At 47.6% G+C, this 14,738-nt stretch overlaps 1 protein-coding gene across 1 annotated transcript in view; it reads left to right on the plus strand.

Annotated features, from left to right (window-relative positions):
* Positions 1-14,738, plus strand: part of LOC138810509 (fibulin-5) — a 69,787-nt gene that overhangs the window by 42,303 nt on the left and 12,746 nt on the right. Inside the window, exons 5-8 of the mRNA XM_069997722.1 lie at positions 3,029-3,151; positions 6,299-6,415; positions 9,895-10,014; positions 14,615-14,737. Coding sequence (XP_069853823.1) covers positions 3,029-3,151; positions 6,299-6,415; positions 9,895-10,014; positions 14,615-14,737 — 483 coding nt within the window. The remainder of the gene's footprint in view (positions 1-3,028; positions 3,152-6,298; positions 6,416-9,894; positions 10,015-14,614; position 14,738) is intronic.

Here is a 14,738-nt window from a genome sequence, read left to right on the forward strand (position 1 = left end):
TGAGCTCCATCAGGGGTGTGGGTGACAGTGGTGGGGGCGGGGAGGGCAAGAGCTACATTTCAAGTGCACAGACCACGCTGGTCCTGTCAGGAGACAGATTGGCTGGGGAAAGCCTATCTGGGGCCTTAAAACATCATGAATGGACAATTCAGTCAGTAGTGACTGAGCCTGTTCCATAGACACAGTGTTATACCAGCTATGCTCTGAGGATGTAATGATGGGCTACACACTTCAGACTCCACATGCTTGCCGAGTTCTCAGAGTATGCTTTATATGGACAATCCAGTCCATGGATTAGTGAAAGTTCAATTTTGAATCTTTACATATATATCAACAGAAGTGAGGTACCATCAATCTGTGTGTGTGTGTGTGTGTGTGTATGTGTGTGTGTGTGTGTGTCCAGTGCTTGAACTCAGGACAGCATGCTTTTTTCACTCAAGATTGGTGTTCTGCCACTTGAGCTACAATGCTACTTTCTTCCTTTTTTTCCTGTTGGTCATGGGGCTTGAACTCAGGGCCTGAGTGCTATTGCTGAGCTCTTTTTGCTCAAGGCCAGTGCTCTACCACTTTGAGCCACAGCTCCACTATCGGAGATAAGGGTCTCATGGGGATTTTTCTGCTGGGGCTGGCTTTGAATTGTGATCCTCAGATCTCAGCCTCCTGAATATCAAGGATGATAGGCATGCTCTGCCAGTGCCCAGCTACTTTCTGCATTTTGCTGATCAATTAGAGATAAGAGTCTTGGACTTGTCTGCCCGGGCTGACTTTGAACCATGATCCTCTTCTCTCCTGAGTAGCTAGTCTTATAGGTGTGAGCCACCTGTGCCCAGTTTAAAATTGGTAGAGGTTTTGTTTTTGTTTTTGTTTGGAAGATGGAGTTCAAAGATGTTGTTTGTAGGCCTGAATACTTTGAACATGCTAGTGTGCATGTGCACCCACATTTAGGTCCTATGCGTCTTCTAAGCCCAGTCTGATTTGTGTGTGTGCTGTTGGTTTTTCTCTCTCAAGGATGCTGTGGGCACATTGCGTGTGCCACAAGTCACACAAACACAGAGTCATGGGAACTTGTGATCGCCTTGGTCTTTCTCACCCTTCAGTCCCATCAAGGCAGGAAAAGGAACACAAATCCCTAAGGCAGTGCTGTTCCCAGGGTACAATTGTCATCCATCACTCCCCACTGAGAAAATATAAATATGTACTGGCTGATAGCAGCATTATTTATTATCATAGGCTTCAGTATGGATTGGGGCAGGAACAGCCACTGGCCAAGCATTATTCCCTGGTTCCCCTGGGAAGCCTAGCTCGGTGGGCAGAGCTGGGGTGAAAGAGAGGAGAAGGGCAGGGCAGGAGTTTTCAACTGAGAACTGGGCTGGGCCTTTGTGCTGAGACTTTATATAGGCAGAGCCTGAGAATGGAACAAAGGCGCCACCATCTTGGAGGCAGGCTCTTGGAGGTGGTCTCTGATGGGAGGAGTGAAGACCACTCTATCTGGTCACGTGGGAGTGACAGCAGATCAGTGCTGTTAATATCAAGTTGTTGCCCATGGCTGGTGGTTTGTGGAGGTGTCATGAGGCTTCATTGCTTACTTGGTTGAAAATTTCCTATTGCTGTGCTGGCCTCCTGTGTACAGCAGAGTCCTGTGCTGTATAAAGCTCTGTCTCAGGAAGCTCACACTCTTGGGCCTTGGTCCCTTCACTTCCACCACACATATTCTAAGTGTTCATCTGAGTGGATGAGAATAAAGCTGTCAAGATGGGAAATGAAGCAAAAGCTCAGTGCTCTCTCCATGTTCTGCTGCTCCCCCCACCCCATGCCCATTCTGCTGAATCCTAACCATGTCCTTGGTCATTCATGCACAGAGTAGCCTTGAGTCAAATAGGCAAAGAGGCCTGGGCTCAGTTTTTGGCTTGGTGCCTACTAGCTCTCTTGGCTCAGTTTTCCCATCTGTAAAGTGGGTTCACTAAAGTACAATGAGAATGAGCGTGAGCAGAAGCCACTAGTGAATGGAAGCCTTTAATGTTATTTCCAAATGCACAATGGCCTGTTTGGTAGAGGAGAGGCTATAGAGGAGCAAACTCTGCAGTGAAGTGGAAGAACAGGAAGGTACTGGAGGGAAGGGGGGACAAGGAAGGGAAGGGGAGGAGGAGGGAGGGGGCAGGAGGGGAGGGGAAAGGAGAGAGGAGAGGAGAGGAGGCAACAAAGCAGAAAGGCCTTAGAGGTGGCCAGGCAGATCCTGATTGCTCCATGGAGCTTTCTGGAGTGCATCCATGCATGGACACTTAGCAAAATGTCTCCTCCTTTAGATCAAAGTGAGACTTCCATCAGGAGTTTCTTCCCAGGATCTGGGTTGCATTCCTCTCAAGCACGGCGAGGGGAGAAAGGGAGGAAGGACGTTTGGAGCACAGACAGTGCCTGCACCAGACACCCTGGAGACAGAGCTGTGGATGTGACTTCACCTCTGTCCCCTAAAGCTGTCCATTAAGGAGCAGGGATGAACCTGATGGGTGCGTGTTTTCACTCCAATCCTTCTGTTAGCCCAGAAGACCACAGGCTCCAGGAAGCCCAGGGAGCATTCATCCAAATGGTTTTCCCGGACAAATACAGTCAGGTTTCTGGTAGCAGGGAACATTTCCTTTTCTTCTGCTAGGTTCTCAGTGGATGGCAGAGTCTTGTGCACACAGAACCCTCTTTAATGTGCAAACAAACACATCTAGTACGGAATGCCTTTCTAAATCAAGCCGTGGTTGTTGTCTAGGTGGCGTCCTTTCGGAGAGCAAGGGCATAGTACAGCAGAAGAGGGCCAAAAGCTATGTGTTCCAGTCTCAGCTGCTCCCCTTTATGGAAGCACACTAGTCCTGCTCCCCCCCTCAATTGGACACCAGTGTCTTCCTAACAGTGCCTATCAGGGGACGCCTGCGTCTCCTGGGTAGAAACATTCACCCACCACAGACAAGAGGCTGGCACCTGGTGGCTCCAGGGCCCTTAAGAAGATGCAAGTGACATTCTCTGGAATATTTGTGTGTTACAGATGTGGATGAGTGTGCAACGGACTCTCACCAGTGCAACCCCACCCAGATCTGCATCAACACGGAGGGCGGGTACACTTGCTCCTGCACCGATGGCTACTGGCTTTTGGAAGGCCAGTGCTTAGGTAAGAGCTCCTGGGGCTCACGGGGACTCTGGGAAGTGGGTGGTTGCCAAGGATACGGTGAGATGTGGGCATAGGTGGGTGGTGTGGAAGGCCATGAATGGGCTTACCTGTATCACCACCAGCTGCAGTCATTGGCCGCCAGCACTATTATATCATCATTATGGCATTTGAAGGCTTTTTTAGGGGCTCAAGTTTGAGTTTACCTAGTCCTTCTCCCTGTGCCTTTAGGAAGTACATCACTAAGAAGGGATAGAAGTGAGGGATATTCTGTTCTACTTAGAAAGAAAACTAAGTCAAGGGAATACTTGTGATTAGTTACAGAGATAGTCCATGCCTCAAAAGACAATCGGTAGATTCCAATCAGACATCATCTCCTTCCAGAATCGTCCCTGATGCCCACCCCAGAGTCTGCCCCCCACAGTGCCCACTCCATTAGCTATAATCTTTCTTTCCATCCCAAAGGAGTCAGCTGTCACCAATTGAGAATTTCGCCTCTTGCAGTTGCCACCTGCCACGCGATCTTTCTGTTTATTTTTACTGGAGGGCTTTTCTCCTCTCCTCCCATCTAGACTTGGTTTAGCCAAGTGAATGAATCCATGGCAATCTCTAGCTGTCACTTCAATTTCTACTTCTAGGGTGTGATTTTGAGGTTGTATTTTCTTGGAAAAGTCCTTCGAGTTTAAATGGCCCAAGACATTATTCTATTGCCTGAAAGTCAATCCTGGAGGGAGGCAGGGAGGGAGGGAGAAAGGAGGGCAGAGGGAAGGGAAATGGGGAAGGGAACATGGGGAGGGGGAAAGAGGGAGAGAAAGAGAAAGAGGGAAAGGGAGCTGACAAGAGAGGGAAACCTGGTTCGTGGCTGCAATGCTAGTTACTTGGGAGGCTAAGGTCTGAGGGTTGCAGTTTGAAACCAGTCCAGACAGAAAGTCTGTGAAACTATGACCTACAGTTGACCACCCCAAATCTGGAAATGGAGCTATGGATCAAATGGTAGAATGTTAGCCTTGATCGCAAAAGCTAAGGGACAGTGCCAAGGCTCTGAGTTCAAGCCCCACAACTGGTACCAAAAAGAAAAGAAAAGAAGAAAAGGAAAGGAAAAAAAGGGGGAAAAATTACAAAGGAGACTCGTTCCAAGTCTGTCTTGGTTGAGACTACATTTGGGTCTGTTCCCTTGACCTGCCCAACATGTTCTGATAAGCCGCCTAGACTTGGCCTGCTTCTCCTTTCCCGACATGCACAGAAGAGCTCGTGCACACGGGCATTCGTGAATATGACAGCCCCTGTGCATTAGAACCTCTGCTCTTAACGGAAAATCTGATGCTGCTGATCTGAACATAAGCAGATCCGTGAGAGACAGTTGTTTGCACAGGAACTTCACATGTAGGATTTCAGAGCTGGAAAGAGAGATTAGATATTATGTCATCTGACTTTAATAGGGGCAGAGATAAGCTCAAAGAAGAGGAAAATTTGGGACAAAGAGTTAGTTGGGTTTAGCATGAGGTCTTGCTGCACACATGTTTTTTTCCCACCAGCAAGGGGTGCTAGAGAGGTAGAGGAAACCAGGGTACAGTGGCCCATTATAGAAACCTTAGGACTAAGAAACCCTTCCATCTGAGGGGTGCCAACGACAGAGACCTTCCTCTACCTGGGCGGGCTTGTTCTCTTCCCCAGAGTGGAAAATCTGGGGAGGGATGATCACGGGGGCCTAATGCAGAGCTATGTGTGGCACAACCCACTCATGCTCACATGTAAGTTGAAGACCATTCCTGACTGTGGCGGAATTCATGTCTGGGCCAAACTTTTCTTTCTCTTTCCAAATGCAAATTCCATGGCTGGCTACCTGTCAACCCTTCTGTGCACCTTTGGAGGCATTAGTTTCACAGGAAAGGGAGAGACAGGGGCTGTCTTCCTTCCCAGGCACTCCCAGAAGAAAGGTCTCCTCGTTGACCCCTGCTGCTTCCCAGGTGTGGATGGCCTGCCCACCTGCACCATGGGAAGAACTTGTACAAGTGAATGGGCTTTCCAAGCAGGAGCTGCTCAGCCTTCAGAGGGCAGTGGGCTGGGCCAGGTTAGACATAGCTGGTGTCAGAGAAAATATAGTCACAAGACAGGGCCTAGAATCTGATGAGGATTGAATAAGAAGCAAAAGCTTGAGATGGGGTCAGGAAAGGAGAATGCTTTTGGACAACAGGTAGAAGAAGCTGACAACAGAGGCTGAGGTGCGGAGCTTAATCCAGAGGCTTCCAAGGATATGGTGGGAATGTGGGTATTTCGTGGGAGAAGAAGGAATGAGAATCGGACTTGTTCTAGCTTCAATTGGACGCACTGGTCCCAGCAGGACTCTGTACAGTGGGGCCCCCATCACCTCCCAGAGGCTGATGGTTCCTTCAAGACACCTTGCCTTACAGGAATGAATTGTCTAGCCTAGCATCCCCTTAACCAGGGATTCTAAGAAGTGCTCTCCTGCTGACATCAAGCTCCCTGTGGGTTGGCATATGTGACAGAGAGGGAGGTCAGATTACCCAGCTCTGCTGAACAGCTCCATTCACCACTGCACTGCTGCCTCCCCTAGGAAGTCCAGCTATGGCTCAGAAGAAGTGGGTTTATCCAGAATTTTATGTCCGCTCCAGTGCAAGAACAAGAGCCAATGGGAATGTGAACATCCTTGGGTTAGTGGATTCCTAAGGCTCCCTGGAGCCCTGCAGAGCTCATCCTGGCCCACAGCAGCTCTTGTTCCTGACAGCTGCACATATTAATTGTTCATGGGCCTGGGCAGGGAGCACACTGGAGCACTGCTGTGAATTCTTCAGACATGTTAAACTAACATGTCCTTTCCCAGGGCAGTGAGAGGTTCAGATGGAATCAGAGCCAAACCTTCAGGTTGCAGAAATCTTTGTTACATTTTAGACTTTCATAAACTTGGGGATGCCATCTTGCCTACTCAAAGAAGACATTTCTTGCAGTAACTTTCAGGAGAGGTTCAGGTATTCATGAAACCAAGAGGGTTCCGTGAGGTCAATGGTTTGTACAGTGGTGGACTCTTATAACCCAGAGGGCAGCCCTATTCTTGGCACTTCTTTCCTGACACATCACCCTGGAGATGGTGTCCGGGAGAGCTGTCTTACCTGCTTGTATTTCTGTTTCCAGACATTGATGAATGTCGCTATGGTTACTGCCAGCAGCTCTGTGCAAATGTTCCTGGATCGTATTCCTGCACATGCAACCCTGGTTTCACCCTCAATGAGGATGGAAGGTCTTGCCAAGGTATGGACGTGGTATGAAATAAGAGATGCAGTCTCTTTCAGAGCATGACTATTCCTGTCTGTGAAACACGGTCATTAAAGTGGATTCCTAATCCTTGTCACGTCTCCCCCATCCCCGTGGCTTACAGAAACCTGAGACCTGAACTGGAGTAACGTGAAACAGCTCAGAAGGTGCTCTGAGTATTGTAGAGTCCAGAATTACAGTCGTCCGGGTTTGTGGAGCTGCCTCTCTTTCTGTGTTTGCTAGCCAGTAGCTTTCTAACTTATCAGACAATTTCTCACATGTCCTGTATCCCTAAGTTCAGTTCCTGAGGACCAGTGAGGGATCTGAGGGTCCTCTGTCTCCTGATGAATTACAAAATGAATGTATACGCATGTTGCAAGGGTTTGTGAATAATTTCAAAGTCACTCACTTGAGGTTTTCCCCTCTGACCTATGCCAGGAGGGGGTCTGTTGCTTAGGAAAGAGTTGGAGGGGGCCAGGGGGAAGATGCTTTTCTCAGCATGGCCCGAGAAGTTGGAATGAGAGAAAGACACTTGCTGGTTTCACATGCTCACTTTGAATGTTGATCAGTAAGAAAAGCAAGCTGCGTGTCTATCTCTGTTTCCATCAGAAGATTTCTTCGCAGGAAGTGAACGAGAGACTAAAGACTCAGGGAATTAACACCGGACAAGTTCTGGCCCCCAGGCTCCCCACCCTAGCCTCAGCCAGGCCCCCGGTCCCTGGCAGCATCAGAGACCAGAATGAGGTCTTTGTTGGAGCCGGCCACCAGGTTCCACTGGGCCCATTTACTTGTCACACTATTTGAGTGAGTTCTGGCTCTCAGGCTCCTGGCCAGCCAGTCAGAGGATATTATGTCTCCATTAGTTTAATCATATCTAAATCACTGGGTAAACAGGAAGGCATCAGCGTTCAAGGGTTTGAATCTGGATTCGTTGTGAGGCTTGCCTCCAAAGCTGGTTCGGCTAATTGTTCCAAAAAGTCTCTGCCGGGCTCCTCTTGCCAGGAGAAGTGGTTTTCTTGTGAGAACAGAGCCCGGCCTGGAGGTTGAGGAAGTTGAGAGCAGGGCCCTTCCTTCCCATTGGAGCAGGGAGCGGGTGCCTGGCTCCTTTGCTGTTGCGATAAGCTGCTTAGGGCAGATGCCGACTTCTTGGTGCCAAGGCTGGGCCCTGGAGGTGCCAGCCCAGATTTTTCCCTCAGAGGTTGGCACGGTGCAACCCAGCCAGTACCTCCAGAGGGGCAGCCATGCATAGCAAAGCCAAAAGCCACATGTGTCCTAAGGCCTCTCAGAGACGGATGTGTGACAAAGAGCAGTTAATACATTTGGCAGTGCCAACCCCAGCAGTGTGATAAAACAGCAGGCACTTGGGTCTGGGCATGAAGCCACCGGGATGTTGTGTCAACAGTAGTAGGCAATACAGATTATGATGGACCGTGGAGCTTTTTTTTGTTGGTTGGTCATGCACTGTCCCCCAGCTCTTCAGCTCAAGGCCAGCACTCTTCCACGTGAGCCACAGAGCCACTTCCAGTTTTCTGGTGGCTTATTAGAGATAAGAGTTTCACGGACTTTCTTGCCCGGGCTGGCTTTGAACCGCAATCCTCAGATCTCAGCCTCCTGAGTAGCTAGGATTACAGGCGTGAGCCACCAGCACCTGGCCGCCATGGAGCTTTTGCCATCTCAGCCCCTCACCCATGTGAAAGAGTGCTTATCCTCCTCAAAGCATGGTATGGCTGTTATCCTCACCGAATCCTAACAATAGGCAGCAGGTGTTTGTGGTCCTGCTCATTGATAAGGAAGTCCAGGCTCAAATAGGATAAGACAATTGACAAAAGTCAGGCATTCAGGTGATGATGAAGTTGAGAGAGAAAGCAAGGGTGAGCTTCCCAACCTTGCACATCAGGCGTTACCCTCTCAGGATGTAGAGGGGCACTTTGGCGAGGGCTAGCAGGGAAGGGCAGTTAGGCCCAGAGGCTGGGATCTTTTCAGTTCTGTTCTCAGAAGCCGCTGTGAGCTTTGGGAGGATACGGCTGCGCTCATTTATTTCTATGTTACCCGTGTGGAGCCAGAAGCTGGGGAATTCCATCCTGATCTATTCTAGCACTGGCCCATGTGACCTCAACACTCAGTTTAAGCAATGGGATTTCTGCTGAGCCCAGGTGGAGAAAATTCAACTTCACATGGTCACCAGAGAAGACTGGAATCTCAGTGGGCCTGTGCTACAGGGAATTCATGTATTTCTTTCCTTTGAGAGCTCCAAAGACAGCAGAATTCAGGAGCTTTGTGAGCATGAGATTAATCCTTTGTTTTGTGTAGAACTCCTCAAACTCACACCATGAAGATCTTAGCTTCTGAGAACACACTATTCAGAACCTTAAGAAGTTGAGCTGGGCAGAAGACCCCCCAGTGGGCATCTCAGTCATTTGGCATGTGGAGTATATGACGCTGGTAGAGGGCCGATCAATGCCTACATCAGAAAGGCTCCCCTTGTCTCTGTCATCCCAAGACGCCATGAGATATGAATCTTGTGAATTGTGGAAAGCCCCTTGACTCACGTTCTACTTCCAACCAAGATCTTGTTAGCATGTGGACTGGGGCTTGGCTCAATCTACAACAGCATTTACATTGCTTTGTTGATGTAGAATTGATGTACAATAAAGTTCACTATTGCAGAAACATAATTTCATTAGTTTTGATAGGAAACTATCGCCATGCTCAAGCTGATAAATGCCCCATTTATGGTCATCTTAGCCTACTGAACCTATAGAATGGTCCCAAAGCAGAGTTGTTTTGTTTTTGTTTTGTTTTTTTTATAAGGATTCAGGTAGTTGGGGCTACTTCTACATAATAAATATATTATTAGATTAGTCACAAATAGTAAGGATGAGTGGAAGGCTCATTAGTGATCAAATGTAGGGAAAGAATAAGTACTATCTGGAAACTGTGGGGGACCTTTATTTATTTATTTTTTTTGGGTCCAGTTGTGGGGCCTGAACTCTGGGCCTGGGCGCTGTCCCTCAGCTCTTCAGCTCAAGGCTAGTGCTCTACCTCTTGAGCTACAGCGCCACTTCCGGCTTTTTTCTTATGTGGTGCTGAGGAATCGAACCCAGGGCCTCAGGCATGCAAGGCAAGCGCTCTACCACTGAGCCAACCTCCCAGCCCTGTGGGTGACCTTTAGATAGCAGATTTGTTAGCAAGAATATGTACAAATGATATACATATATTCACCTTTGTTGTATATATATGCTGTTTCTCTCCCTTCCTGATTGGCTATCCCAGAAGGGCCTGCACATAAAGGCCCTAGTCCTCCAGTGGACAATAGTCTGACATTGTAATTCGATAGGTCCTAGATGGAGATCCTTGGTACCTATAATTCTGTGCTTCTAGCCATAATAGATTTTTGTTGCTGGTGTGGGTTTTCTTCTTTGCGAGTGTGGCTATTCTGTTGTATGAAGTCAGTGATGTATTTTGGCTTTCTGCAGATGTGAACGAGTGTGCAACTGAGAACCCTTGCGTGCAAACTTGTGTCAACACCTATGGCTCTTTCATCTGCCGCTGTGACCCAGGATATGAACTGGAGGATGATGGCGTCAATTGCAGTGGTAATGGGCCTGGCATTGGAGATTTCCATCTGTATATAGGGTATAGGGATGTGGGGCAAGGATTTCCTTCACAGATGTTTCCTCTCATTTCCTGGACACAAGTCCAGGAATGTTAGAGATGATTCCCAGTGTCATAGGATTACAATCACACCAGAAAAGAGATGCACCTGTGAGGTGGGTGGGTGTAGTCTAACTTTCCTGGTCATCTGACCCTTAGTGCAAAAGTCAATGGAGGAACTGTGCAGGTCTGAGATGAGGTTAATGAGGAAGGGAGCCACCCAACTTTGCTTGTTAGTATGTGAGCTCTGTTCTCACCCAGCACTGCTCCAAGTCCTGGGGTAGCACAGGTTGTATTTATAGAAAGCAGTGCCTCAGGGATAATTGCATAGCTCATTTAGGTAGGAGGGATTGAATAAATAAATCCTGTACATAAGTGCATATATTTTGTGAGCTTTTTCAATCTACCAATAAGCAATACCCAATTCTGGGCCTGGCACTTAAGTGGGCATGTAGTCAATAGTTCTTGGACTGGTGAATGAAAGCTTGAATGTTGAATGAATGAGATTTTTTTTTCTCTCTGTTTTTATATTAGCATACGCTAATTGCACAGAGTGGTTTCATCATGATATCTCCATACATGCATATAATGTACTATCTAATCAAATCCACCCTCTCTATTACTCTTTCTTATCCTCCCCTCCAAACAATTTCTAGCCAGTTTCATTGGTCTACTTTCATACATGTATATGAAATACTTCTCAGATTTACTCCCTACCCTGCCCTTTCTCTCTCCCTCCTCCCTTGGGTCCCCCCTTCCGTACACATATTTCAAACAGTTCCACGTTCCTGTCATCCATTCCATTTTCAGATCTTGATTTCACATAGGAGAGAGAGGGCATGAAACATTTATCTTCCTCAATCTAGATTATTTGATTCATCATAGATGCTGCCCCTGAGCATATTTACTCAAGTCTGGTACTCTACCACTTGAGCTATAACTCCATTTCTGATTTTTTGCTGGTTAATTGAAGATGAGTCTCTCAGACTTTGGTGCCTGAGCTGACTTTGAACAGTAATCCTCAAATCTCAGCCCCCTGAGTTGCTAGGATTACAGGCATGAGCCACCAATGCCAAGCCTGTTGACTTTTCAAGCATGAGTTGTCAGTCTCTACCCATGTTAGTTTGTTGACTCTATTTTAATGCTCCTATTAACCTCCTCCTTTCCCCAGAAAGTTAAGCGTTAATTTCCTCAGTTGTTACAAAACTATTGATAAACTATTAACTCCTTTGAGAATAGGGCCACTTTTGGCCTGTGTTTACTCTGTAACATCTCACACAGAGCCTGGAACAACTTTCCCTCCCCTCTTCCTGTCTCTTTAGTAAGTGTTACATAAAAGTAAAATCCATTCCATCTACTTTTCAATATCAAGAGTTATCATTAGTGAAGTCTGAATTAATAATGCTTCCCTGTACTTTCCAAGATAAGTGGGCTGTGCTTAAGGGTGTGAAAATCCTTTTGTTCTACACAATGGAAATTGTGACAGGAATTGACCTGGGCTATGAATGAAATTTGTTTATTAGCTTCAGGGGAAGCTAAAGTGTTCTAGAGATCGAATTCTCAGAAACAAATGAGAGCCTCTTGCTAGCCAGGGCCAGGCCCTGCCTGTCAGAGCCCCAAGCAGACAGTTACAGAGAACCTTGGCCTGATTAAAGTCCTAGACGCAGTAAAAAAAAAAAATACTCAGCAGCATGAAAGGCCACTTTCTTCTTAGATTTCCGTTCCCCACTGTGGTACTCCTTGGGGAATCTGGGCCATGAAACCAAGAGGTATGGGACGCTCAGCTTACAAGATGGGGTTGTTCTTTCTCCAAAATTGCTTGCAGATCCACAGGCATTTATTTACTGGCCACCTGTGGAGCCAGTATGAGAGATTCCCGAGCCAAATGGAGCTAAGTTCAAGTTCTGCTTCTATTGTTTGCTCCTTTCTTTAGCCAAGGAATTTTCTGAGCCTGTTTACTCCTAGTTCAACAACCATCCAGTTAACTAACCACCTTCATCTCATAAAAACAGTAGTTGACCTTTACTCCCCTAAGGAAATCTTCAGAACTTTTGGATTGTCTTCTTTCTCTTATTTTTAATTAATTAATTTATTGCTTATTTTTTTGGGGGGGTTCAGTCACGGGGCTTGAACTCTGGGCCTGGACACTGTCCCTCAACTCTTCAGCTCAAGGCATGCACTCTACCACTTGAGCCACAGTGCCACTTCCTGTTTTCTGGTGGTTATTGGAGATAAGAGTCTCACAGACTTTCCTGCCAGGGCTGGCTTTGAACCGCAATCCTCAGCTCCTGAGTAGCATGAGCCACTGGCACCTGGCTCTTATTATTATTTTTTTAATAAATTAACATGTATTAATTGTACAAGGACTTTGGTTGTGATATTTCCATCCATGCAGACTTTGATAACTTCTTGAAGAACTCAAATCCTTGCTGGCTTGGCAAGGATTTTCATTTGACTCACTTTTCCTAAAATGGCCAACTCCTCCTTGGTGATATGACCCTCTGTCTACCACAGACTTTATGAACAGACTAACAATGGCTCTGAATAAAAGTGTGGAACAGGAGTTTCTTTCTGCACCTTCCTACTTATCTATGCTCCTCCATCTCCCCAGGGAACGTTGTCCTCACTGTGCGGTCACAATGTGCCCCTTTGGGTAACACCAGACCCTTGCCGGCCTTGTCTCCTGGTCCCTTAGGGCTTCACTAGGCAGATCTGATCCTGGAAACCATAGTAGGGTTTTCATGGGGAGGAATGAAAATGGTCTAATGTGTGCTCCCTGCCAGAAACCAGTCTTGGATTTCAGCTTTTTAGTGGAGGGTGGAGCATAGCCCTTTGTGAGTGATGTCTGGGAATTGTGGACCCAAAGATAAAGCTAGAGCCGAGGTCAGTTACTTCCCCTTCCTCCTCAATGCAAGGCAGGGGTGGGTGTCACTGCACACCCCCTATCTGCACTGGAGCTAACCTTGTTGGGGGGATCCCCCTCCCCACTGCAGGACCCTCCCAAATCCATTGGTTGGAAGTCTTGCACATCATTACTCAGGGGGATATTACAGCATCGTGTTTACTAGCATCAAATCTAGATGTTGGCTGCATTCAAGTCCCAGCTTTTCTATTTACTTGTTCATTATCTGTGAACTCGGTCAAATTGCCTAACCTCTGCAAGCCTCAATTTTTCTTCTGGAAAATACAGACAGTGACAGCGCTTCCCTGGCAGGCTTGAGGTAGGATTAAATAATTGAGACATGTCAGCTCCTTTCACACACACCCCTTCCCGCCCCGTGCGCCACCCCCACCCCCACCCCATGCTGGGCAAGCCTCAAGAACTGGCAGTGTCACTACTAAGTCTCCTAAAAGAAGACAGGGCACTTGAAAACTTCACAGAAATAAATAAGGACCTCTTTGTGACATGGTGGACTGGGGTCAGGGATCCATCTCTCTCTCTCTCTCTCTCTCTCTCTCTCTCTCTCTCTCTGGGGGGACCCAGCAGAAACAGATGTTACTGCAGAGAATCAGCCTAGTTTTCCCTGTCAGATGCAGGTGTGTCACACCTGGCATTCTCCCACCGTGGGGGAAAGACCTGCTTCCTGCTGACAGCCTCTCTGGGTGATCTGAGCCACCAGTGGCCTGTGAGTTACAGAGTAATCCAAGGACATGTCACATGGGGAAACTAGTGAAAGCAAGTTTTCGGGAAACAACAAATTCAAGAAAAACATGTTTTCTTTGGCGTGTTTGTTGAATGAGGCACAAATGGGGACTCTGTTGCCAAACTCTGTATGTGACTGAAGGGCTGGCTTTTCTGGACCTCCTGCTTCTGCTGCTGAGATTCCCCTACTTTCATGGGGACAGCCAGAGGGAGGCCCTGGCCTGGCTAGTTTCAGGCTGGCTAGTGGCCAATGTGTCCCTTGTCCCAGGAGCAAACAAGGCAGGCAGAATATAGGAGACTGGGGGCTTACCTACCCCAGGACACCCTGCACTTTTCTCTTATAAGAAGATTTTTTACATTTCTTTTTGGTCCAATGATGTTTGAATGTAATGGGTTCCACCCCCTTCTGGGCAATGGGAACAATATTGTTCCTCCCTTGTGGACCCTGTTAAGGTTGTCCAGTGAAAAACCTGACCCAGGGAATGGTTTGGGGCCTTGGGGAAGAGGTCTGCACCCATAACCCAAGTGCATAAGCAAATCCAGGTCCCCTGGGCAGGTGAGAGGAGGAGGGGCGCTCCAACAGTGCAAGTACATTGTCAGTAACGAGTCAATGATGCGGTTGAGCCATAGGCGAGGATGTGGGAAGCTTGCTGGAGGAATTTTCTAACCATTAGAGCTGTCCAAGTCTCAGCGGGCCCCACTGGGTGATGAGCTTCCTGTGGTCAGAAGTGTTCAAGACGTGAGTTGGTATCTTTGTGGCAGTAAAGTCCTTGTATCTATTAGGAGAATGCATGAGTTAGAGTGGAGGACTACTCAGGCCCCATCTCCAGATATTCTGTGATACTAACATGGCAAATGTAACCTGTCTCTCCTCTTACCACCCTACCCCCAACCCCTAGACATGGATGAGTGCAGCTTCTCCGAATTCCTTTGCCAGCATGAGTGTGTGAACCAGCCTGGCACATACTTCTGTTCCTGCCCACCAGGCTACATCTTGCTGGATGACAATCGAAGCTGCCAGGG

This window comes from Dipodomys merriami, unplaced genomic scaffold (genome assembly GCF_024711535.1).
Source record: "Dipodomys merriami isolate MVZ:Mamm:240054 unplaced genomic scaffold, mDipMer1.0.p SCAF_50, whole genome shotgun sequence".
Lineage (NCBI taxonomy): Eukaryota > Metazoa > Chordata > Mammalia > Rodentia > Heteromyidae > Dipodomys > Dipodomys merriami.